Here is a 27,707-nt window from a genome sequence, read left to right on the forward strand (position 1 = left end):
CTAAACTAGAAACGCTCAGAGTCCCTGAGCAATTACGTTTGCCTGGCACGTCTCCCGAAGTTTGGTAATGGTCGCCATGGACAGAGGGCCAGGTACTGTGAAGATTTTCTGAAAATAAAAAAGGGTTTATGTATTAAGCACGGATATTGATGAAGAAAAACAACAAAATTTATGCTTACTTTTTGTTCTATTTTACAGCTGTATTACTTTTTCTTTTTATATCATGGTAACTGTATGGCTTCCTCTGACATAACTTGTCATGCAGATGTCATCTTGAAGTATACCAGAAGGTGCTGCTAGTGAGCTATTGCTTTACTTAGCTGTGCCTTTATAAAACTAATAACTTGGACAGGTGCTTTTCTTGCTTTTTTTTATCAACTTTGTTAGCACAAAATGAAATATGCACAAATTTGAGATGGGGGGGAAAATACAACTGTAAAATGATACAAAAAACAAAATGCAATGAAGGTTCATTTGGTGACTCAGAAGTGTGCCTGCGCTTGTAACTCCATATGCAAGGTTAGCAGTTTGTCATGAATTCTGCATTTTGATCTAAAGACCATGGAAAATACATGTCCCTATGCCTGCTTAAATAAAGATGTGTGGTGGTTTAACAGAAACACAGATACGCTCACCTGCATAAATGTGTGACAGTCCTCCACAAGCTCCCCCCTGATAATCTCCTTGAATTTATCGCAGATGTCAGGGAAATTGGTGGCCTGCTGTATGTAAGCCTGATTGTGCTTTATTAAAGTCAAGGCCACACGGAAGATAATTTTTGATCCCTCATAGAATAAGCAGTCCCAAATACGGAGAACAGTCTGTCAAAAAAAATAACACCATGGTTCATGAGATACGCCCCACGGCTACAAAGTGAGCACCATCGGCATCATGAAAAAGGTCACATCAAGCGTGACACACTGCCAGTACCCCTTCCTCTATATATCTGCAGATTCTAATACTTCATTATTTGTAAGATGAGTTGTATTACAACAGGATAGATAGTTCTCTTGCTACAAGTAAAATAATTTAAAAAAAAAATTGTTGTCTGACACAAAAAAAAATTAAAGTGAAATAGTGAATGGGCCTTGCACACAAATACAGTAATCTGCGGTCAATGTGGTCTCACTAAGAGTAACCCTAATTTGGGAATGATGAAAACACTCCTGCAGCTTCAAACTAGTCTACATTTGTATGAGGTTTGCATGATCAAAGCACTCCTGCAGCTTCAAACTACAGTCCACCTTTTTCTGAGGTTTGCAGTTATTCTGTGCTACGTTATTATGTTTTAATAATTGTTTTAAGCATTCAGGAGCCCGTCATAGAGCAGACATGTGCAATATAGGTTACAGATAGATTGGCCAAAGTGTCTTTTTATTACTAAGTTGCCGAACCATCTAGTGCACAGCACTGATCTAGATTACATTACAAGCAACTACACCTGATGAGCAACTCCTGACCTTAGCTGAAAGCCCCTTAACACAATATTTGAGTAATTACAATAGGCGCAAGCTTCTTAAAGACGTAAGGGGCCAGGAAGAATTTGTTAGAACAAAACTGGAATGACTGACCATTAAAGGGGTAAACAACTTAGCCTTTCCAGTCTCAATCAAATGTATGGGGCTCCGAATTAGGTATCGTGTACCCTGAAATGTTCTATGACAAATCAATTTCTGACAATCTAAAAACTCTCCAAATCAAGTATCATGTTTACCTTGAATAACATTAAAAAAATGTAATCTCTTCTCACCATACAAAGATGTGGTATCAACAAAAGTTATAAAACAAAGAGCATGGTTGTAAGTGAAAGATACTTTCAAAACATGGAAAGAAAAAAGAGGAATATAAAAGTTCTGCTACTAAATAGGATTTAAACTTGCTGAGTTTCATGAAGATTATTATTCATTTACTGTTATGTTTTGCATCTTCAGCAAGGAAAACAAGAACAACTTGTTTTTACTAATCCAATAAGAGTGTTGTTTTGCATGTTGTGTCACAGTGTCTGGATCTGTACTGAAATATCCTGCAAGTAGTGTGGCACTAACAAGCAGACCAGATCCCCCTGTTATCCCATGATGCAGAGTCCTGTATAGACAGTCGTGGCTACTTGTCCACTCTGTAGCTTTTGCTCCTCAGACCTGGTCCAGGTATTGAGAGTCACCGTAGTTCTGGGATAAGACATTAAAACAGCAATGCACCATCATCATCACCTCTACAGGAAGAATATCGATGAAGAGGCAGATAAACCATCGTGACACCACCAGTGTCCACATGACGTTGTGCCTCTCCATTAGCTCTGCCACGGTAGAGACCTTCAGTTTTACCAGCTCCCCCAGCACCTCCTGGTCACTCTTCAGTCCCAGCATGGCCGGGCTGTAGTAATCTTCACAAATGAAAAAGGGCAAATACTGTAGGAATTGTTCAAATTTAAAATTACACTTCTGAAGCCAAAGCTGGAAAACTTTGTTGCCAGTTTCACAGATACAGGGGGCTGGAAATATGACTCACTGCAGAGCAGTTTGATCCATTCCTGGTTCGGCTATGAATTTAATAAGACACATCTGAGCTTGCTACCTATACCCTGCGGCTAATCAAGCTTGTATTAAAACCTGGAATGGGTGAAACTGCTATGCAACAGGAGTCTTCTTTCCATTCCATGAATACAGGGAAAATGCATAAACAATCACACCCTTACTTCTGTAAAGTCAAATGAAAATGAAGTGTAACATTTGTTTTCTAGGAAAACAATAAATAACACGTTTGAATGTTATAATAAAATATTTCTTAAAGCACTGGTTGACCAATTATTATTTTTCCCCCAATTTGGAATGTCCAAGTTTTTGTTTTGTTTTTTCTCCTCACCGCAGCAAGTCCCCACACTGCACAGGACGTTCTGAAGACGTGTGAGCCTCCTCCGATCTCACAAGCCTAAAGCCAGAATCGCTTTTACGCCGAGCAATCCAGAGCAGAGGTGGGCGAGCTACCGATCCCAGAGAACAGAGATCAGCCCTGCTTTTTATCCACTCTGAATGTACTCGGTGTCTGTCCATGTGGGTTTGCTGTTGATGGTGAGGAGAAGGAATTCCTGCCTGTTTCCCATCCCCCACGCTGGGAGCGTCAGAGCCAATGTGACGCCCCCTTTGGAATCCCCAGCAAAGTTCAGCCTTTTTGCACAGCCCGGATGCAAACTGGCGCCGTCCAAGCTATGTGAATTATCCTGCGCTCCCAGAGGATGCGCCACTCGGGGACCTAAAAGTCACTTTTGAAAGGGCATATATATATTAGGGCTGTCAAGAAAAAAACGTATAGCAATTAACCTTGTCTACAAAAAACAGAACATTCACTGAATAACAGTTATATCCTCTATAACTGTAAATAATATAGTTTAAAAATAAATGTGGTTATTGAAATAAAACAAAAGGTCTGCAGTCAACAGCTGTCCACCAGCAAGTTAAAGTTTCGTACTTAGCTTGATTCATGGGTTTGCAGCAATCCTGAATTTTGAGTCGAAACTGACGGGTTTCATTAGTTTTATTGTTGTCGTCTGTGGCAGAAGAACTACTAGAAAAAGTGTATTTTGAGAAGTGAAAGCATGATTAGCACGGAGGTGGTACAGATTAGATGCACTTCTGTGATACTGGAACGCAGTTTGATAGTAGATACAAGTAACCCTTTTTCTAACCAATGAACCATCAGAAAGTTACAAAAAATAAACTTCCCACTCACAAGTCCTTCAACTTGAGTGCTTTGCTACATAATGTGGTTTCATGACTAATGTTATATTCAAAACAATGACTGCACTCATTCAGTCCTGTCATGCACTAAAATGGTGACACAGTAAATGAATTACGGTATGCGAAGAGGGACTAGACAGGAGTGCGCTAGACAGTATGCTGTAATTGCAGAAGTTAACTGCGATTAATTGACAGCCCTGAGAACGATCGATCGATAGCTAGATCAATGCGTTTTGTGTTTCCAAAATCATTTTAGCTTGTACAGAAAAAAAAAAAACCAAAAAAACAAGCATGCTGGTAAAAAGCTACTGTGGAAGATTCGATGTTCTGAGCGTTCGCATGTGTGACTGAAACAAGGCAGCATATACCGAAGGATTCTGTTTTACCGATTTTGTAGCCTACGCCAGTAAAAAAAAAAAAAATCAAACCAAACAAGAGAAAAAATGAATCCTATTATAAGATACACAAATAACATCTAGTAACTGCTAAGTCTCTTCCTGAGAAAAGACAGGAGAAGATTGCACGGACCTAATGAGCTCTTCAGTAGATAAGGATGAAGAATCGGGACTGTAGGACCATGTGACCGTGCTCCGAGTTACAGTTAGCCTCAGGGTGAGGTGCCATAAATAGAACAACTCTGCTGCCGCTATCAGCTGCTGTGCTTCTGCAGAGCTGCATCCCATTGGACAACTTTAAGAATGCCTTTACACAACCAACTATTGTGAAAGTTTAAAATAGGAGGGAACTGGCATATCACAGCATGCCAATGTGCACTCACAAAATATCTATATTACTAACCAGTGCTGGGCTTTTCCAGGGCTTTGGGTAACACTTTTTTAATAACTGATTCCAATTATGCATGTTTCCTTTCACATTACAAATGTGTATTTAAATTTTCAAATAACTTACATCCAACAAGTTATAAGCGCCTTAAGATTTCACAGAAACAAAACATCCAAACACTCGTTTCCATACCGCATACAAACAGTGCGTGCACTGCAAGCTCACACACATAATAAACCTTACAAGAGTGTTACATAAATAAAGGCATTAGCACCAGTACAACCAAGGTACATCTGTCATGCTGAAGTGCCCTGGTGTAGTAGAGAAACTTCTCTTTTAGTGTCTTTTGGAACACACAAAATGTCAGTAAAATGTAACTTCTAAGTGGTCAGGGAATATGCTATATTACCTTACTGGGGTCATTATAAAAAGTAGGTTATTGTGATTTATACATTATCTGCATCATTTGGAATGATCAATGCTACTTTTATCTGCTTAAATAAATATTATGTTTAATCCTGAAATAGCTATTTTTAGATGACTGAGACCATGAAATAAACAATTTTTTACTGTGAAAAAATACAGCCCAGTCCATACTATTCAACGCTGCTAAATATAAAAAATGAACTAATTAACTTAATCAATGAAACAGATTTCAACTAGACGTGTTTTTCCAATGTCTTCGACGTTGAAATGAGATTCGATTGACACTCTCATATCACTGGACAATGTGGATTCCACCCCCCAACAAACTGTGAGGACCTCTTGATGATCGTATCAGGAGGAAGGTGCCGATTCTCAAAATATTTTTCAAGTGACACCCTGCCTTGCAGAGGTGTGAAGGGCACTAGATACAGCAGGGCATGTAGGCAAGAAAATACATACAAGTAAAATGTGGACAATTAATATAAAATAACAATTTATCACCATTTCATGTTTGTCGATTTAAGCAGTGTGCGCTTTTCTGTACTTCGTAAAAAAAAAAAAAAACGCCACAACAGAAAAGTGCTGCCACAATTGCTACTTAATCCTATCTAATGCTGGACAAAATGAATAAATAAATATGGAACACAAATTTGTGATGAATTCTGACTGAACACCAAAGGAATAACACCTGAATATCTTCTGCACTTCCTTTCAGAGTTCTGAAGTCATTCATTTTGAATTCAGCCTGGTTAATTCATGTGGATTGAATCACAGGTATTCCTTCCATGTGCCTTTGTAACAAATGATGTTGATCATGAAAACATGGGGATTGTGAGAAGTGCTGATTCATGCATGATTTATTATTATCAGGAGGTTTATTCATATGAAATATGCATCAGCTGCAGAGACACAACAATGTCTCATCTGAAAGATGGAGCACAAGGAGGTTAAGTGACTTGCTCAGGGTCACACAATGAGTGAGTGGCTGAGCTGGGTTTTGAACCTGGGACCTCCTGGTTACAAGGCTGTTTCTTTAACCACCAGACCACACAGCCCCCTAATTTATGCAAATAATCTAAAATTCTCTTAATCCTTTATCAACACTAACCGTGGGCATTTCATTTTGAAGAAACATGAGAAATTCAAGCAGCATACTACCATTTGTCTTATAAGGCATTACCTAAATCAAACAAAGCATTGGTGCCTTCATTAAGCACAGGCATCCAGGGGACACTGCAGAGATTGTTCTGCAAGAGTATTATTGAAACTTAATGAGCTCAACAGACTGCTGAGACAGTGTTCTCAGGGCTGGTTGATCAACAGAAAATATTATATTCATCACATGGTACATGACTATAGGTAGCAACTGGGAAGCTATGAATATTACCACAGTATATACTGTAACGAGAAAAAGCCAAATGGTATACCGTTACTTAGAAGTTGTATTTCAATAAATCCTGTCCACAGGGGTTTCTCCTACATTTAATTATTGGCTTTGCCCCATATTATATATTTATTCTATTTTATTTAAGTGTTCCAAGTTAAACAGTATGTCCCATTTACAGGAAGTAAAATAAGTCATGAAGCTAACAAAACAGTAACATCCAATATTTTAAAACTACGCCTTTAAGGATTTACAAATTCAATTAGTACTACGACTTGAAGGACTCTACAAAAGCAACATGTTCTCAAATGCGAAGGTTAACAGGATATGGTTTAGTGTAAATCGTTCTCAGGGTTTCAAGCTATGCATAACAAGATTACAGCTTATCATTTCGCTGGACAACTCTTAAAGTCATAAGCAAGACCAGGTTAGGGATCCGAAGGCACAACCAGATCCATCTGCTGACCAGAAATGCTACCGAGCTTCCCGGAAGTTCATGTCAGGTAAATAAAACTAACCTGCTTCCTGATCCACTTGCATAACTAAGGATTAACGTAATAACCCTAATAAGATGTCAAGCACATTGGGCCGGATTTATCAAGGTCTGTGTTGCTAAGTGCAAGTTTCACATGGAAAATAAAATAAAACTGTTAATGTTACAAATCAAGTAACATGGGGGGCTCCCGAGTGGTGCATCCAGTAAAGGTGCTACGCATGGAGTGCAGAATGCGCCCTATAGCCTGAAGATTGCTGGTTTGAGTCCAGGTTATTCCATCGCCGATCATGGCCGAGAGTTCCCAGGGGGCAGTGCACAATTGGCCGAGTGCCGCCCGGGTGGGGAGGGCTCAGGTCGGCCAGGTAATCCTTGGGTCTGCTATAAAAGCCACTAAGATCTGTGTTGTCCTCCAGCACTATGGGTCTGCTGGCTTCGCAGTACACCTGCAGTGCAAAAAGAGACAGACACATTTCGGAGGAAACGTTTACCTGCCGCCATTTCCCGAATCAGCGTGGGAGCTGCAGTGGTGGGATCAAAATAGTAATTGGACATTCCAAACTGGGGAGAAAACCTGGGTAAAAAAAAATTAAGAACCAAGTAACATGCAACACACATACTGTAGTTCATTTTGTAACAGAGAAAAAGAGAAAATTGTACCCTTATGGTTGACAACTCTAGTAGTCAACTTCATCAAAAAATAAATAATAACATATATATATTTAATTAAAGTTGTTGAGTGCAACAAATTGGCATCTCAGCCAATTGAACTGAATGGAAGGGCAAGGGCTGGACACGAACCGCAAACCATACACTTTACCATTTAAATCAGGAGCAAGCTCTGGAATTGACAGGCAAGTATGGGTCTCATGCTGATGACAGAATTATGAACTCATCAGCCACTAGGAGCAGATTCAGTACACTAACACTGTTTACAAAAGAAGTGAAAATACAAGGAAAGTGTTGCGTGCAGCCCCGCTGCATACTTCACTGAAATACCAGACCTGCATACAAGCATGGGAGCAGTAAACTAAAGCTTTAAAACATGGAGATTATCAAAGCCAGAAACAAGACATCAACAGAGACAAATACTCTTTGTAAAAGTATTGGTCACAAAAGTTTGACGTGTTTTTGCAGTCCAATATGAGGCAAGTCTTAAAGTGGACACATCTGAAAAAAGAACAGCAGCAAAACAGCATTCCCACTCAACGCTGGTTACATTTATCATAGCAAATCCACTTTTTGACTAGACTTTTTTTTTGCTTTAAGTAAATATGCATTTGTTTAAGTACATACAGGCAGCAATTCCAAGCAAGGAAAACACTGGCATCATTTAACTGAATCTTACTGTCCTTAAAGCCATTACTGCACCATGTTTTGAACTAGAACTCAGACTGGTACCTGCTATGCACCACTACATAACCTGCTTCCTTCCTTTACAGAAATCTCAAAAACTGTTCAGAAAGAAAATGCTACAGTATATGGCAAATGGGGTATCAAAAAGTTATCCCCAGTCTGTTTACTTCCAGTAGCAAGACCCTTCAAAACCCTTTCCTTTTGCAGACACTGTATTTGCTGTAGAAGTAGTGGCGGCAGGGTTACAAAAACATAGAACTTCCCTCACGAGGATGCTGGATAGAAATCCTACAGTCAAAGTTGTACATTTCCCATGGTTAATAACTAGAACATCTCATCTACAGTATTAAGACCACTTTCATCAAGCACACATACGAAAAATAATTTGTTTAGCAATTAGCCTATATTATATAACAATACCTAAACATGAAATATAAAAAAAAATGGGGAATGTGGCACTTAAAGTCAGTTGAACCAACAGTGACTACTCTCAGCTTTGTGTTCCACTTCACAGTGTGGCAGCCAGCTCAGCCAATGAACTACATGACCTGTGTACTGTACAAGGGACACATTATAACAAGCCAACAGCACTCAACAAAATAAACTCAACCATGTAAAACAGGAACATCAGCTGCTTATGTGTTTCTGTAAAGAAAATGTTTTCTAGGATTACAATCGGGCACTTGTTAGGATGGGACACATTTCTGTCATTATGCCAGAAATGCAATATGTGACAAAACACTGGCTGAAGTAAATGACAAACCTGGAAATCCCAAGCTCCAGTTTGTTTTTGTGTGGGACCTTTGAGCTTATATTAAAGACTACACCTTGACAGATTCATTTCATTCATGACCTTCTCGGTCGCTGATATAAAGTACGCTGTGCTGAAGTATTGGTATTTGGTAAAAGTGTTCTGGAATCGAACACCACATGCCATTGGACCTAAATGAAATTAAAATGTATTTAAACGTGCTGTTGGACAGCCATCAACTACAGACCTGTTAACATTGTAGCTTTGTTTTATTTAGGGTAATAATAATAATAATAATAATAATAATAATAATAATAATAATAAAATCAACAAATGAGATTGATGCTGTAATTGTACCAATTAAATATTTGATTAAAACCAAGATTAACTTAGATTCTTTTTCAGATTTTTATTGCTTGACAGCCCTAATTTATTTATATTTATATATAATATTAAAAAGAATTTAAGTAACTGCGAGACAAGATATTTTTAAAAAGACAAGGCACATTACTTGTGCAGTTTAATGAACTGTTCTGAAGTTACACAGGGGGAGACGGACTGTAATTACAATACACCTACCAGGTAATATTCTCCCCAGCAGAGCATCTAACAACCAGAAAGACTTCTCTTCATCTTTCGTGATGAGGATCAGATATCCCACAATAAAATTCATGCCCTGAAATGTGAAAGAAAAGCCTTAAATTAGTATGAGCTTGAAGGAAGATGGGCCTCTCAGAGCTCTGGCAAAGAACAAAGGGCCTGGTCTGCACTGAGACCCATTCCACTGAATGCTACATATACAACCTACGGGCTTCCAAAGCACACATCATAGAAATCAAGATTAAAAATAAAACTGGGTTCATCACATAAAGAAATCAGCTGATCACGCACCTCTTGTGCTACAGAGATACTGTACAATACTGTACTATATATATATATATATATATATATATATATATATATATATATATATTATATTTCACAAAGTCTTTACAATGTTTGCAGGTGTATTGCATATTTTTTTAAAGAAGTTTATTAGAGAAGGCAGCATTTATTATCTGTATCAATTTTTTGGTCAATTTTATCCCCACATTATACCCAATTTCAAATGCCCTAGGGGTGGGGCTCAAAAACATGAGGATTTAATGTTGACCACATACATCATTATTTTGACCTTGAGCTACCTTACATTAAAAAGTCAAAGGTATTCAAAAAATGCAATTAGGGGTTTCTGCATATCAACATCATCAGATGTTGGCAATAAGAAGCTTCTTGCTTTGTTTTTCACTCCTGAATAAAATATACAGCATTTTTATTGTGTCTCCTAATAATAATCTGCTATGAAACTTTTTTACAAGGATAGGAGCTCTTTCAACAATACTGAAGGTTAACAGCATTTTGAGGGCGTATGGGAATTTCCAGCTGTAAAAATGCCTGCCCCTCTTTTGTAAAGTGCTACTGATCTTAACATAGAACACAAGACCGCAGCACTGTGCCAAGGGTAGAATGGTGGAGGCACACTCATTGAAGAGCTAGAAATACTAACTTACAGATGATAGCCTACATATAGTTCTGTTGATCTACAGTACATTATTGCTGAAACACAAGGGGGGGGGGGGGGGTCTATTAATCTACAGGCAGTGGGTCTGAATATCATCATATTAAAATCTTCAAAAATTTAACTTTTTACCACATTTTCTCATATTCTTTCAGTCAGAAATACACTTAAGAGACTCGCATACACACTGCTTGATTTTCACAGCAGGGCCCTTATATTAACTACAGCAGGTGTGAAAATAAATCTCCTATTGCATTGTAGTTTCACCCATTCCACGTTTCACTACACACTTGATTAGACACAGTGTAAAGGTAACAAGCTCGGGTGTGTCTTATTAAGTAAAACCATGAATGGATCCATCTGCTATGCAATTTGAGTCTTATTTCCATTCCTGTAGAGAGTGGTGGTATTAAGACCCAATGGTTATTAGGAGAGAATTGTACTTCAAGACAGTCCTACAGTGTTGTTTATAAATCAAAATAAAAGGCCGCTCCATCCCGATTTTTCAGAAGAGAAAATCTCATGGAAAAAGAAGGAATGCAATCCAGGGACCCTTTGTACTTTGTACTTTATTGCACTAACCTATTAAAAGCACTCCACATGCTCACAACACGTTTCCTTACTCCCCAAACCAGCTCTAATCTATGAAGATCCCTGCACTCATAACTACTAGGGTCCAAACCCTTTCTACATAATTCTAGCTACTTTAGTTTAAATTGTGACACTCTCTCCCTTGGGACAGCCAACTCCAATGTGAACTACTCAAGGTATAAACTCAAGCAAAGGGCCGGTTTCACAGACAGGGCAAAAGTAATTCCCAAGTAGTCATTGTCCCAGAGTTCATACAAAATGGCAATACTGAATCATTTATTTCTCAGGCAGCTAAAAAAGCAAAGGAAATGCTCTGCATTCGTCATGTACAGTATGAAAGTATCTTACCATACATAACCTACATCCACAGTATGTATATGTAAACATGTAAGTTTAAGATACATTACTGTATATATAGAGCTACACATGAATGGGCAGGCACAAATATCAACAATAAGATAGGCACCTTTAAATGTAAAAACATAAAAAAAAAAAAATAAATATATATATATATATATATATATATATATATATATATATATATATATATATATATATATATATATATATATATACACACACACACACACACACACACACACATTTAGAAAAGTGAAAAAGATCTACCTGACCACAGGTTGAAATAACGTAGCAGTTTAATTATTAATATCTACTGGACACCACCTGTAATGGAAGATTAATGCGCATAAATCAGAATACCAACCATAAAGACATTAAGAAGGAAATATCTTAAAGCGCTGCGTCTATCACCAACAGGAAGTCACAATATGGTCTCCATCTTAGGTCACAGGTCAAAATGAAGGGTGTCATTATAATCTGGCTGAGTTTCCACAACAGTTGAAATTTGAAGTTGTGAGTTTAAATAGTTTATGTGATAGCAACAGGAGGTGTGGCGGCAGCAACAGACCAGCAAACTCATACATGCAGTCCTCCAGGGGTGTATAAAGTTATCTGTTCATTCCCAGAATGATAGATGCTCAGCATCAAGCTGCTGTGTGGAATGTTGATGACAGTAAAGGCAGCAGCTCATATAGTATCTGCTTAACACAGAGCTGTATTCAAATCAGTCATTTGCTTTTCCTAATGCCCGTACTACCACAGAAGCACTTGTGCATACACTTTCCCTTAAGTGTCCGTATTTTTGTACACCTTACTTGTTTATAACTAGCAACTTACAACTGAATATGAAGAATCCCTGATTATTAGGTAATGTTTTTTTTTTGCTAGATAAAAAGTGTAAATGTTACTATTCAGTTTACTGCAGGCAATACTGGCTTTTACAAAAAAAGTCTCAATAAAGTGTGCTAAATAACGTTGGCATGCAAAAAGTGAACAACCAATACAGAAAAAAAAAACACTTCAAGGACCTTTGCTATTCTTAAGACAGGTTGTTCCACAAACAGGAAACAATTTAGTCTGAACAAATGCTTCTGAGCAGTCCAGCACCATCAAAGGATTTCAATAATCAGCACCACTTGAGCGTAAATTGCTTAGTTAAACAGAAAATCATTACGTAACCTAATAAAACGATTCCTCTCCAGACCAATGGGCTTCTCACCTTAGGAGTTATGTGGACCATGTAACTGTGTAAACATAACGATGAACATAACACAGTGATGGATCTGTCCTGTGCATTTCACGTGAATTATTAACAAGCAGAGATGGTCTTGTACTTCCAACCTGATTGACCACTTGAGTTCCTTCAGCAGTTTGCAACACTACTTCAGCACAGCTGGTCATATCAACTGATTGTTAATGGAAATACATTTTACAATTAAAAAAATAAACAGTTTGGTTTGTTAAAGCCCACAAAACAACATTTCCTTGGAAAAAACACAGCAACATTATCTTTTTTGAAATGGAAATCCCATTAACTTGCATTGCAAAAGAGTTCATGCGAAGCACAGTTCCTGGTACTTATTTAAAAAAAAAAAAAGTGTAAAAGCAATGGACTTAAAACCAACGTTCCTACATATACCCTTTGATATACTGTACAAATGTACAAGAAACATTTATATTTTAATGCGCTATATTAAAAACATCTAGACTCCGTCCAAGGCATAGGTTACTTCAGTAAAATAACAAAATACGTGTGTAAATTTCAGTAGTGTGTACAAACTGCTGGTGTTTAAAGGCATCAGTTTTGAACACAAGGACATTAAGACTAAACTTATATCACGAATGGCTGTATGATCAGCAAACAATGATTTATCTCTGAAGTGCCCAGTTTCCCCAGGATCTCCATGACCTAGTTCCAAATTCCATAGATAAGATTCCACTACAATTACACCAACACACTAGCAATAAGCAAAATCCTCATTAAACTTGCTGCTCACAAGAACAAATGCTGTAATAATGTAATTAAGTTAATGTTACGGTTAGGTGAAAGCAAGAAGGCAAAAAGGCAGAACATCAAGAAACCATTGAAATAGCGATGCTATTGAGGACTTTCACTGAACAAAAATAAAACAAAAGATTTAACAAATAACAACACTATACCAGCAACCCACTGGCGTTCCTTCCAAAGCGCCAGCCACTACAAAACTGAACAGGCAAACTAATATACACAGCTACATTGTTGATTATTGGACCACCAATTAAGGCGCATTCTTCTCAATTTCAGCTACATTCTCACATGGAAATTAAGGGTTACATTAAGGCTCAACTTTAACACTTTCCTGAGAACATTCAGTGCATAAAGTAATACATTTATATTAAAATATGGAAATAAAGATACTGTTATTGACGCGAATCCTTCGCATTTATGCTGCAGAATATGGAAGTGAAAAAGTAGTACTGGTACAAAATACATTAACATAAAATAAATAACAAATATAAACACTATTTACAAGTGAGGGGTTTTCACCCTGTCACACAAATAAAATAAACTACTTTTTAATAAAAGATAATTATGTAGTACTTGGTAATGTTGCTTCATACTTACCTGGCAATATCCCACATTTTTATTATGCTGCCCATACGCTAGCAGCACGTTGAACAGGGTCTGCTGCAAACAGGGTTCAGCATTTTTTCGAAAGTGTACATTGTCAGGAAATGTTCTGTGCATGTCTGAAAAAAAAAAAAAAAAGCAACATAAAAATATGACAAATCATTATTATTTAACAATATTAGCAAAGCTTGTTCAAAAGACAGGACTGCCACGGTATATGCACACAATTAAAAAGCTGCAGATCCTGAGCCTGATTCAGTTAGTTAAGCATATGATACAAACAAAAATGTACTAAAGACCATTATCAAAATAAAAAGTGGGGTTGGACAACAAAACCCTATCTGTCCACTATATGTTCACCGCTGAGGACAGCCAGCAGACGCCGCCCTCGAATAAACACAGCTCTTAATAAAGAAACGCAAAGGTATTTTTTTCTAACCCTACTCAAAAAATAAATAAAGAAACGTGCAACTATGGCTATGTACATGTGATGCACCGAAGAGACTGGAGCCTCAATCCACCATGTAATACAAACTAATGCACACACCTTAGTAAGCAAATTGTATTTTATGGTACAACCCAAAATGCTTGCTTGCTTACTTACTGGAGAAACTACACAAAGTCGCTAGATAATTTACCTCTCCTCATGGAATCGCTTACCAGAGTAAAACACCAATATAAACAATATTAAAAATGTATTAATGATGGCTGATCATTTTTAAATGTCATATTTACATCTATCTGGATTATCTATAGAGTGGACTTATTTTTCCACCTGATATTGCCACCACTAACCTTTGACTAGACATTCTCTTGTGGTCTGGATCAGCATGCCTTGTTCATCTGGTAGAGTTAACAGTGCCATGGGAAGATGCTGTGGATGAGGCGTATGAGAGAAAGAAACTTCGATATGCTCAACTAGCTGCTGAAGCGGAACAGCGAGGATGGGGAGTCCTGGTTTACCCAGTGGAGGTGGATTGTCGAGGATTTGTGGCACACTCTACAACCCGGTTTCTCAGAGATGTCGGGTTCTGTGGCCAAAAGTTGAGTCGCACAGTGAAGAACTTATCTGAAGCAGCAGAAAGGAGCAGCAACTGGCTGTGGTAGAGTGGTCACGCCTTCCATTTTGCGCGCAGTATGGGTTTCTTACCACGCAGAATTTCAGATAATTTAACACCATTTAGTGCATGTGTTTAAATAATTGATGTCGTTCGCATTCGTAACAAGGGCTGCAGTCGTAGTAGTTATTTACATTACGATTAGCAGGTCACTCGTGAACTCTTTGGTTCACATCCGCAACCAGCTCCGCAGCAACTTTTCAAAGCTGCGCTGGGCTGTGCAGGATCTGCACAGATTTCTGTGCGAGGAGTTGAGTGACGTCACGCAGCAGCCCTCGAAGAATGAGCATCTCTGTGATTCTGTCAGGAACTGTGCAGATCTGTGGAAATCTGCACTATGTGAAGAAAGCCAGCACTGTACTACTTCAGGACGAGAGAAGCGTAATGTACTGTGATGATACAATTTGGCAACTTCCTTCTCTGAAAATCCCTGTTGTCTGCAGTGAAAGAGTGTAGATGTGTCGCTAGTCGCTTTGACAATGTTTTTGTTGCTAGCAATGCATTGAACAAGATGCAGTAATAACAAGAAAATCCATAATGCATAATATACAAAAAAAATTATAAACAAATAAATAAAAATAAATAAAACAAAATGCATAGTACATGATAGTAGCATAATACATGAAATAGTACATTTAATATAGTGCATAATACATGATAGTAGCATAATACGTGAAATAGTAGCAGCAACACAGCAGCTAATAGCAGATTTAAGGCTTAAAGAGCATGAACAGCAAGAGAGAACAGGTGAGTCTTCAGAGCTGATTTAAAGCGAGCGACAGTGAGAGCATCACGCACCAAAGCTGGGAGAGAGTTACAAAGACTCGGAGCCATGAAGCTAAAGGAGCGTTCTCCAAGTGTGGTGCACTTTTGCTTGGAGATAACAAGCAGTCCAGAGTCGGAGGACCTCAGCTTGCAGGCAGGGACATAGTAGGTCAGTAGGTTGAGGAGGTACTCTGGACCTGTGTGATGAACGGCATTGTAGGGGAGCAGGAGAGTTTTTAAAATATTCCTGAACTTCACAGGCAGCCAGTGCAGCTGGGCAAGATGGGGGGTGATGTGATCACGTTTTTTTTACATCTGGTAAGGATGGTGGCAGCGGCATTCTGGACTAGCTGCAGTCGGTTTATGGTGCGTGCCAATAAGGAATTTTGCAGCAAGATGTACAGTTCAAACACAATGGCTCACATATAGCAAGTCTTCCTATTAAGACGCAATTGGTAGTTTAAGAATGTCAAAGAGGTTAGTTTAAGAACTCCGAGTTGTTTATTGCTAGTTCCGTAACATTGCCAGTTCTAGCAATGTCTTGCATGCTTACGCAGTAATCCCGGACTCAAGAGAACAATTGTAGCCAGGATGAGCTTGAGGGGAAGCAGCATGTCTGTTGTTGGGAACTGTTCAGACTGCAGTTTATGTCTGGAGTCTGGACCCTGTGGCCTGTTATTGAGCACACACCAGTCAGCCAGTCAGTCACCAGCTGACCTGCAGGAAAGGGAATGTTTTTTCACCACAGCTTTTGCCTCTATAGCTCAATGCACTGGGGTTCAGCCTTTTTGAGAGACTGAGGGTGGATTACGCACATTGAGATTCTGCCTGGATCAGACTCGATCCCGGATTGAATCCTGGATTGATACGCGTTTTTTTTTCCGTTGCGCAGATTGAGATTCAAATTCAATCCTTGATTACATCGCAATCCTGGTGTTAGGTGGATTGAGAATGAATTCGTGGGAAGATGGCTGGTTATTTTGAACGTGTTAGGCAAATTCGAGATGCAAGAATGGTTAGATATTATGTTGTTTGTGATCGTAGCAATCCTTTTATTGATTTTAGTGAGGAAAGTTTTATACAGCGATTCGGAATGAGAAATGAAAGCATAATGGAATTGGTCATTGTATTATAACAAAAAAAAGTTACATACACAGACAAAAAAGACTCTCTTCCTCCACTCATTCAAGTGCTACTTACTCTGAGATTTTATGCCACCAGGTCGTTTCAGAAAGTAATCGGGGGCCAGTTTCATGTCGATGTGTTGACTATGTGCGTAGATTAATTCACAAGATCACTGAAGCTATAGCAAATTTACATGAGCAATACGTTACATTTCCAACGAGAGAACGCATTTTAAGCCATCATATACAGCAATTGTTTTTTGCTAGAGCAGGTTTTCCAGCTCTAGCTTTTGGAATAGTAAAGGCTTTTCTTTTGCAATCAATGTGCAAATGATTTGTAGTACAGAGCTAATTATTACCAACGTAGTCGTCTATGGCCTGGATCCACACGATTCTCGAATATTTGATAAGTTTTGTTTGTGCCAAGTTTGAAAATAAGGAGATTTATTTAATAAGGAGAGGTTTATAATGGCTACTCCTGTAGGCAGTATTTAATGACCCCAATTGTAAACCCTGCAACTGGTCCTGAAAGACGTTTTAACAGGGCTCATGTACAGATGAGAAATGTTACTGAATGGACATTCGGAGTTCTTAAAAAGAGATTTCCATGTTTAGCATCTGGACCGTGTTAAACTGGAAAGGTCACTTGTGATCACAGTTGCATGTGCAGTTTTGCATAATTTCAGTAGACTACGGGGCTTCAGGATTTTTAAACAAAGCACCTCCTGATGACCCCGTCCCCCAGCCTCCTGTGCACGAAAGGCATCAAGGCAGACAGGCGATGAGACAGCAGCAGTTTCAGCAGTTAAACACAGGAAAAATAGCCTAACTGATTACTATTTCACCACAAGTAGATACCAGTGGATTTTAACTATGGCAGTGGAGATTTATTATATCCTAACAATTACGTTCAACAGTAGGAAAAAAAAAAAGCAGATGTCATGTAAGATATAACAGTTAAGTGTATTTATTATTCTGTACACACTGATGTACATTTATTCCTTCCCATTCCTTTTCAATGCAGCTATCTGCAACATTAATTTCTCCTCTTTCAATGCGTAGATCTGCATTTTCAATGTGTGCTCTTTACGAGCCATCTCCAGGAGGGCTGGACCAGGGTCAGCTGATTCCCTTCTTCACTGTGTTACAGGAGGTGAAGTGACAGGGGGCAGGCTTTGTTCTACCGGAGGCGAGCTAGTGGCTGAGCTAGTAGCAGAACAGACAGCGACATTAGGAGCGGGGCTATCTTGCAGATCTACCTAAGAAAATGTGTTGTAAGTAAACGTTTCAGTTAATTCAGTTCTTGATTGGTTATTCTAATTAATAACGCAAACATAAATTAGTTAATCAGCACACGGACTTGCTGTCAAGGTAAATAACAATATTTAGTTGTAAATGTATAATCTAGGCTATATTGCTATGGAATATAATAAGTGTTTTGTTTTTTTTGTTGGTTGTTTTCTACAACTGTCCGAAGCTTACCCCGGTGGAAGCTTCCTTGTTGGAACAGGCATCATCATCGTATGGATTTGGTAGACTATCTATTGCTGTCGGGGGAGGTCCACCGCCAGTCACGTGTTGCTCTCGTTTTTTCCCTGGAAACTTTTTTTGTTTTAGCCTTTAAACTTGTATATAACAGTTTTAACTGCTTCAGCTCCTGACAGTTTACTCCACTGTGGGAATTGATTCTGCATTGATCTTTGCCCAGGTTGACTCCTTCCGTGCTAAAGTTATGTTATCCATCTTTTTATTTTCTATAATTTTTTTGTAATTTTTGTTATCAAGAATTAAATTTGATAACAGGTTTTTCTCAAATAAAGAAAACGGTTTTACTTGTTGTAGCCATGGTTATGCTCTACCGTACAACTTCACGAGACGATGTGTCGTAATCAACCAGCGTCACAGACACTGTGAATCCAGGATTAAGGGGTGAATTTTAGATTCAATCTCAGATCCAAAGATCCGCCACCAGTCTTGATCTGCGAAACAGAAATGAATCCAGGATCCAAACTTGGACTAATCAATCCTAGAGTGGGTCAAATCTCGATCTCGAAGTGCGAGTCCACCCCGAGTCCAACCCGAGTCCAACCCGAGTCCACCCCGAGTGAACTGGACTTGTTTAAACAATTCTTCATCCACATACATTACATCTGGGGGGTTTTCTGCCCTGTAGAAAGGACGATTCTTGTAGCGTTCATGGAAAAATGTCAGCCAGCACCACATTACAAAAGAGCATAAGAAATTGTACAAATGAAGAGGACGCCATTCGGCCCATCTACGCTCATCCAGATCCTTGTAGATGTTTGATCTCAGAACTTAAAGGATCCAAGTGATTTTGCCTCAATAACATGACTAGTTAACCCATTCCATACCCTCATCGCCCTCTGTGTGAAGAACTGTGTGCATCTCTGTGTCTTGAGTTTATGCCCACTTAGTTTCCACCTGTGTCCTCTGGTCCTGGTTTCTGTGCTGCGCTTAAACATTGGTTTGGTATAACTCTGTCAACTCATTTTAATACTTTAATCATGACCCCCCTAATTCTTCAGAAACAAAAAATTGTTTTTTCTTGATTTTCTTAAGTTCCTCTGCCAAAAATCTCTCAACATAAGCAAGCCAATGCACATCTAGTTGTTCACAAAACATGCTATACATATCTAAATATCTATATATACATATCATAATTGATATGGTCAGCAGGCACAAAATCTGACAGACGTTTGATTCACTTTTTTTTCCCATTACGAGGAATGAGACAGTTCCAAAATCAAGAAAACCACTAGGTTGTTCATTTATAGTTTTGAAATATTAATAACTATGTACTGAACTTTGCAATGGAGCAAAAAAATCAGTAAATCCAGTCCTGTGTTGTTTGGGGTTTAGAAAAAACTCATATACCCTGCCATATTTTTTCCAACATAATCAAGAATACTTTTTTCTATTTTTATTCACATGGGTAACTGGGGCATGAAGTCAAACACATTTTGATCACATTATTTCCAGGAGGTCTGAGCAGTGCTTTGCAGCTGAAAGGCCTGTTCTTGGTTTCTATCCAAATGAAAAAAATCACCTGGTTGCTGGTTTAATGTTTGCCTTAAAATCTGTTTTCTTACCTGTTATAGGAGCTGCCAAACCTTCTTTCTTGTGCTGAATATCTGCTTGTTTATTATGCTTTCATTGTTGATTATGCTTGAATCAATCACTGCATAGTCTTTTTTGTTCAAGACTGAATACATTCAATTCTTTTAGCCTGTCTGCATATTACATGCCTTTTAAACCCAGAGAAATTCTGGTTGCTCTTCTTTGCACTCTTTCTAGAGCAACAATATCCTTTTTGTAGCGAGGTGACCAGAACTGAACACAATCTTTTTTTATAGCTTCCCTGCATTGTCTAGATAAAGACATTTCTGAGTCAACATAAACTCCTAGGTCTTTCATAGATGCCTTCTTCAAATTCAGTACCCCCCATATGGTATTTATAATGCACATTTTTATTGCCTGCATGCAGTACCTTACACTTTTCTCTATTAAAATATCATTTGTCATGTGTCTGCCCAGTTCTGAATGCTGTCTAGATCATTTTGAATGACCTTTGCTGCTGCAACAGTGTTTACCACTCCTCCTATTTTTGTGTCATCTGCAAATTTAACAAGTTTGCTTACTATACCAGAATCTAAGTCATTAATGTAGATTAGGAATAGCAGAGGACCTACTACTGATCCCTGTGGTACACCACTGATTACCTCACTTAATTTTGAGGTTTCTCTTCTAATCAGTACTTTCTGTTTTCCACATGTTAACCATTCCCTAATCCATGTGCATGCATTTCCTTGAATCCGTATTGCGTTCAGTTTGAGAATTAATCTTTTCTGTTGGACTTTGTCAAAAGCTTTCTATAAATCTAAATAAACCATGCCATATGCTTTGCAATTATCCATTGTCGATGTTGCACCTTCCAAGCAATCAAGCAGGTTAGTTAGACACGATCCCCCTTTCCTGAAACCATGCTGACTGTCTCCCAGGATACTGTTACCATATAGGTAATCTTTCATTTTGGATCTTATTATAGTTTCCATAAGTTTACATATAATAGAAGTCAGGCTTCTTGGTCTGTAGTTATCAGTTTCGGTTTTGTCCCCTTTTTTGTGGATCGGTATCATGTTAACATGTGGGGCATGTTGTTCGTATCCTCCTTTGTAAAAACTTGTGAAAAGTAATCTTTCATATATTTGCTATTTTTTTCTTTTCATCTATGATTATGTCATCCATTTGTATCTCTTAGACATTTGACCTCCTCTTTGAATTCTCTTGCTGTTATAGTATTGGACATTTTTGTTATTGGTTTTAGCCCCCTTAGCAATGCTTATTTCTATCTCTCTTGGCCTTTCTAACTTCTTATTTGACTTGCGTTGCAGTTCCGAGTACTCTTTCTGTGTACTTTGTTCTTGGTCCCTTTTAAATGTTCTGTAAGTGCCTTTTTTCTCTGGATATATATTTTTTTAATTGATCTATTAAACCATTTTGTTTTGGATTTTGATTTGTGTACTTTTGGGATGTAATTGTTTTGCGTCTCTAGTACTACACTTTTAAAAAAATAGCCATCCTTTTTCTGTGGATATTTTCTCTATTTTACTCCAATCTACTTACGTTAGTCTCTGCTTCATTCCCTCATAGTTGGCCTTCTTAAATTGTAAACCTTAGTTTTAGTCATTACTTTAAAAAGCATTTCAAATGAGACCATGTTGTTATCTCAGTTTGCTAATGGTTCTCTGACCTTTGTTTTAATTACTCTGTCTTCGTTATTTAAAAAGACAAAATAAAGGCATGCCTCCCCTCTAGTTGGTGCAAAATTGCGTTAGGAAGCAATCATTTGTCCTTTCTACCATTTCAATTTCGGCTGTCGTGCTCCCCACCGGGTTTTCCCATTTTATATGGTGGAAGTTGAAATCCCCCATTAGTATATTTTCTCCTCTGCTACACATATTTCTAATGTCATTGTATAACAGACTATTTTGCCCCTACTATAATGCCCATTGAATTTTTGTCCATTACTCTGACCCATATTGACTCTGCGTTGTGTTTTTTTTTTTTTCACTGCTAAAACACTCAGTAAATAGTGGTGTCCAAATGAAAATAATAAAAACGTGTGGTAGGAACAAAAGGTAAATAAAAAGTAACATCAATCCATTCCCGGAAGGCTTTACCTGTCTTGATCATGTCCTCGAGTTTGGGGTCCCGTTCTCCCTCCAGCAGCTTGCGATAGTACCCCGGGTTCTGCTCCAGCTGAGCCTGCGCCCCGCTCGCTGCCATCCAGATCAGGGATCGGTGCTCATTTGGAATGCCTTTCCTTACATACCTCTTCACTGTACAAGAGAACACACAGTCACTAACCCAACTGCAACATGCTTTCAATACAGCCAAATCAGCTGAATGATGGGTCAAAACAACTACATGTAGTCTTTATAGACAGGTTATTTAACATGGGGTTGGTCAAATACATCTTCCTACTGCAAGTCAGTTTTATTCAATGTTCAAGTAAAACAGGCTTCACCGAGGGCTGTAACAAATCTGAACCTGAAAGGACTGCTGGGATGTTTTAAGAAAGGTTCCGCGATCGTCAATTTCCAAATCTCACCACCACACTTGCTCATTAAAGCAAAAAACCTGATTTGGCACACAATGCTCATAATGCTCATAATGAACTATGGTTCATTCAGCAACTGGAATTGAAAAACTGCAAGTCAGTGATTTGGAGAAGACGAGCTCTGGACGTGACGCTTTACAGTTCCTCACAGGTGTTACGCATTTGAACAGAAACCGTGTCTACCAAGTCATCTTACTAGTTAACACTTACTGCAATACCTCGAACACAGACATTTGGAGTCTGGTCTACTTTTAATGACCTTTTTGAATTGCACAATAGGCAGTTATCAGTACATTGTGTAAGTTACCATTTTATCACAGAAAGTCTCTTATAACAAAGTTCATTGAATATAATGGAAATGTATTTTAAGCGTTACACTTATTTATTAAAACACACGTTAGTTCCATTTAATAAATTCAAGCTGGAACTTGAAATAGTTGTAAAGCTACGTTCAGCCTACTGGTATTTATATTTTACAATTTGTTTATTTTATTTTTGTTATTTTCATATTTGTTTTAAAGATTTAATAGTATTTAGTTTCATGTGCAACCCAGCTTGCCCAAATACACCTTCCAGTTTACTAATAAACTGGTAAATAAGAACAACCTTTTCTTGTGTATTTTAGCACTATCATTATATTTATTCTATGTCTCTATGTCCATGCATATCAGCTTTTGAAATCCTGTTTAAATGGAGAAAAAAATCAGATTACAATAACTAACTTTCCTTGAATAAATAGCTTGAATGTATCACATGTAATATCAGAATATTGTATAATATTGTATAGCTGTACTGCTTAATTGACACCAATGTACTGTATATCGGAAATAATATCTGCAAATATATGCACACTCAGTAGAAAGCCTGTTATGCAAAATGCTTCCTACTACTCTAGATTTGAATGAAATTGCAATCACTAGTATTTCAGTATCAGCTGAAAATAGGCTGCCTCAGACTACCTTTCTTAGTATAAAATTACTCTCTGCGAGTCATTCTCTTTATAATAAATACGCTCTACTACAGCTCCAGCATCTTGACGAATGAGACCTATGAATCTAGACCCCCGGGGGACTTGAAATCATTGAGCCGTCACTTATTTAGGACACTCACAAGCACTGCACTTTCTAGAAGCAAGAGCCCTGCAGTATTGCAACTTGTTTTGTGGAAAATGAATACAAATATCTGTACAAACACATTCAACAACACTCACCATAGTGCGAGTAATAATGTCGAAGCAATACAACTGCTCAGGGTTCTGTGGACAATTCCCGGGAAATGTGTACAGTCTATCTAGGGTTTCGGATTTTCGGTTTTAAATCAATAAAACACCCTTGATTAAAAAAATGAAATTGGTGTACAGCCAACTAACACCAAAAAACGCTGGAAAGGGTTATTCAATTCACGTTGACTTCACCCCTTTCCCATTAAAAAAAAAAAAAACTGCTACAAAAACAAATTACCTTTCCCAGTACAGTTGGGCAATGTCCCTCCTTCCTGACTTGTATCTATCATTCAGTACGTTTACTGAATTAGAAAACTGATTTTCTTAAAACATCACTTTTCTGTGTTTACATGATTAACGATAGAAAATCTAATTACAATTCAACTGTATAGATGGATTGGTTTTCGGAAAACGCAGGATATTTTTGCATGCGAAGTACTGTAGTAGCCCAAGTATGATTTGAAGTCCAGACATTTCTGTGATAGAACAGAGGCCAATCCAATAACTCAAGTGCTTTATCGAAGTGTCAGGTCTTAAATTCAAAGATTACTATCCTATACCTCTATTCAGGTTCCCCACAATGTGCAATCAGCCTTTCCAACAGCTCATCCTCTTCTATAATACCAGTTTCTTTTGCAGACATTATTTTAAATTGTCATGTCATTTTAAAATTGGAAAACATTTGCTGCTTCACTATGAGCTATTAGCAAATATATGCGGACTTTAACAAATGTATTACTTTATCTCCAACTAGACAAATGGATGCATGCAGACCGACAACAGATTATTATTATTTTCTCTGTTTTCTACAACCACATGCAGGAGAAAAGGGTCAAAGTGTGCACATGCGCAGTATACCATTTCAATTGTCGTTACCGATAAATATTTTGTAATTTAATATTTTGGGAACTTAATCGGAAATTTCTAGGTGATGTTGTGTTGATTTGCTGTAGAATGTACTATATGCACAGCACACCCTTGTATTGTAAAACAGGAATGCATTATTTGTATCCCTCTCATTAGCACACACTTGCATTTAAACAGAGACAATTTGGCAGCATTTAAAAAATATTACTGACCTTCAATTTCTGGCAGTCGCTCACTTTTTTAGATTTTATGGTTACTCTTAATTTGTAAGAGGCTCTGCTCAGAAATAGTTGGCACCCCTAATTAGTTATGCTACATAGAATTCTATAGAGATTTCCTTAACCTCCACAGAACTATATAGCTTTCAATAGAGATTTTGATAACCTCCATAGAACTCTATAGATATTTAACAATTCTCTATACAACTCTATAGATATCTTGCAAATCTCTATAGAATTATATTGAATTCCATACACATTTTTTTAACCCTAAATAAGCTTTTATGCATTACAAAACCTACCTTTTATATTTTTTACCACTTTATTGTTTCCCTTTAAAAGTTTGGACCACTTGATCGACCTTCTAGTGAGGATGGCAAGATAGACGGACATAAATTCTTCATGAGAGTCATAATCAAAGTCTTCTGATCTTTCAAACCCATAAGGATCAATCCTGTTAAAACAAAGTGCAATACTGTAAACGGGGTGTGAAAGGACATAAGGACACCTCAGCTCTAGCCCCAACCTAGACCAAAGAAAAACCTGAAATTCTTGAAAAACTGAAGTAGTTCTATTAAATCGCCATCAAAAAGCCCAGCCAGCTCTGATGAAAGATGATTTACTAATCAGTTGAGTTCTGAGATCTCACTTCAATTTAAAAGTTTCAAGTTTACTTTTTCTTGAAGCAATAATTCATTTTGTGGATTCCGTAAAACAGTTAAAGTCATGCAGAGCGTTTGCCAGATTTATGAAGGTTTTTAAACCAAAGAGAAAGAGATAAAAGTCAGTGACTGCACCACACTGCTACGTCACCTGACCAGTGGTGCAGCAGGTAAGCAAAAAAGTATAGAAATACATATTTTAAACTGGTTACCGCACAATAATATTTCATAACCATATTATATACCTATATTTTACAGTTTAAAATCAAGAAGACCAATACAATAATGCAATAGAAGGTTTACCTGTCTATCCGCTCTTTTGCAGTGCTTCTGTTAAACTCGCTCTGCTTGTTTTCGGTTTGCCGTGTCCCGTTCTGTTTATCCATTGAAAATAAATTGGTTGACTCAAAAAGAAAAGAAAACAAACCTCAGATTTCAACGAAATAAACAAACAAAAAAATGTTTTAATATTTTGCAGGTTGGTTAACCGAGGCAGGTGTCGCCCTTTAAAGCTGAAGTTAAATCAGACACCCGAGAAAATGTATGGCAAGCACATCCCGCGAAGAGCAGCCATGGCACGGTGGAACCTCCAAAGTTCATCACCGAGTAAAGAACCCCAAGAAACAGAGTTCGCCAGGCAGTCACTGGACAGCACAACCCGCTTTTGTTACGACTGAGATCTTGTATTATTATTATTGTTATCCACGGTTCATTCCGACTGTTTTCAAAATGAAATGCTTGTGACAACTTTGTAGCATTAAAAGGGTGCACTCCGATGCCTGTTCTCTCCCAACCTTGCAATGTTATTTTTCCAGTCTTCCCGTGTAATATGACACACGCTGTTTATTTTTTTCACCTGCCTGTATTTTTCACTTTTGCAAATATGCAACACGCAGACTCGCACTTATTTAAAGCAGACAATCGTTGAACATAGTTGTAGACAGCTGTTTGGAAATTGCCCTTCTTTCTCTACCTATCCTCTCCCTCGCCTTTACTTGTTTCAGACACATACATTGGCAGCTACGCGCACTGAGACAGGAGGAGGTTTGTGGACACCACCAGCTGTCGATTAGGAAAACGGTGTGGAGCTTAGTGGCCCAACCACAGTTGCTGTAAATCCCAGGTGCCACTCACTGCACTTCGATTTACCTACAACTACTAGTATCAGCCGTGCGCGGGTTTTAAGATTAAGTTAAAATTAGGCGTTGCATAATTTCCGATCTATGAACTCAGTGTTGGTGTAGTGAGGGTGTAGTTTCAACGCTGCCTATTCTACTGTTAAAACGCGGAGTACATCAGCGAGATGTCAACTTTCAAGAGCAATCAAACATGCGCACCTGAGACTGTTGTTGGGCATGTATATTCTTTGGATAGACAGTCATTTCAGCGAATGCGTGTGCAGTATACGGTTCAAGAATCTATTTTTTGTTTAAAGTTATTTCTGTACGAATAAACTGTCTGAACTGCAGACTGTGTGTAAAAAGGAGCGGTTAATCTCAAATGGGAATTGCTAGATATAGAATTTGGATTGCACTGCCCAGGTTGCGTCTCGCGTCCAGTACTTCATAAATTGAACGCGACGGTTCTTTGAGAAACGCATGCCTAAATCAGGTAGGGATTTAAAACCTCGCTTGCAGCAGTATAGTCGTGAATGCCTGTGTACGTTTGTGTCTTAAAGGTGGTCTAAACATGTAGGAAATAATAAAGGAAACCTGCTGGGATAGCTGCTGGGAAAGCTGCTTCACAAAATGTTAGGTTACTTACTGTAAGCCTGGTTCACTGAAAGAGAAGACGACCACCAATGACTTTGTGTGGGATATGCCTGCCCACTGGGTAGGTATCTCTGAGCTCTTTAACCCTTTGACGCCTAGGTAGAATGACCTCATGTGGGCTTGAATATGACCACTTTGTGTTTAGCGCTTGTAGTTTGGCAACCTTACATCAGAAATTAAAACGCAGTATATCTACAGAAAGGTATAAAATAACTGTTTCCAATGGTGTCATGTATTTAATTGTGAGATGTATTATATCTATTTATGTAAA

At 38.1% G+C, this 27,707-nt stretch overlaps 1 protein-coding gene across 1 annotated transcript; it reads right to left on the reverse strand.

Annotated features, from left to right (window-relative positions):
* Positions 1 to 26,050, reverse strand: LOC121328079 (growth hormone-regulated TBC protein 1-like). The gene is made up of 8 exons (XM_041272559.1): positions 25,968 to 26,050; positions 25,305 to 25,456; positions 22,256 to 22,414; positions 14,042 to 14,166; positions 9,507 to 9,603; positions 2,211 to 2,383; positions 636 to 821; positions 1 to 108 (listed from the first exon to the last, which is right to left on the reverse strand). Exons 1-8 carry the CDS (start codon positions 26,048 to 26,050, stop codon positions 16 to 18), a joined length of 1,068 nt encoding a protein of 355 aa, XP_041128493.1. The 3' UTR covers positions 1 to 15.
* Positions 26,051 to 27,707: the final 1,657 nt, after the last annotated feature.

The sequence above is a fragment of the Polyodon spathula genome, chromosome 15 (genome assembly GCF_017654505.1).
Source record: "Polyodon spathula isolate WHYD16114869_AA chromosome 15, ASM1765450v1, whole genome shotgun sequence".
NCBI classification, from domain to species: domain Eukaryota; kingdom Metazoa; phylum Chordata; class Actinopteri; order Acipenseriformes; family Polyodontidae; genus Polyodon; species Polyodon spathula.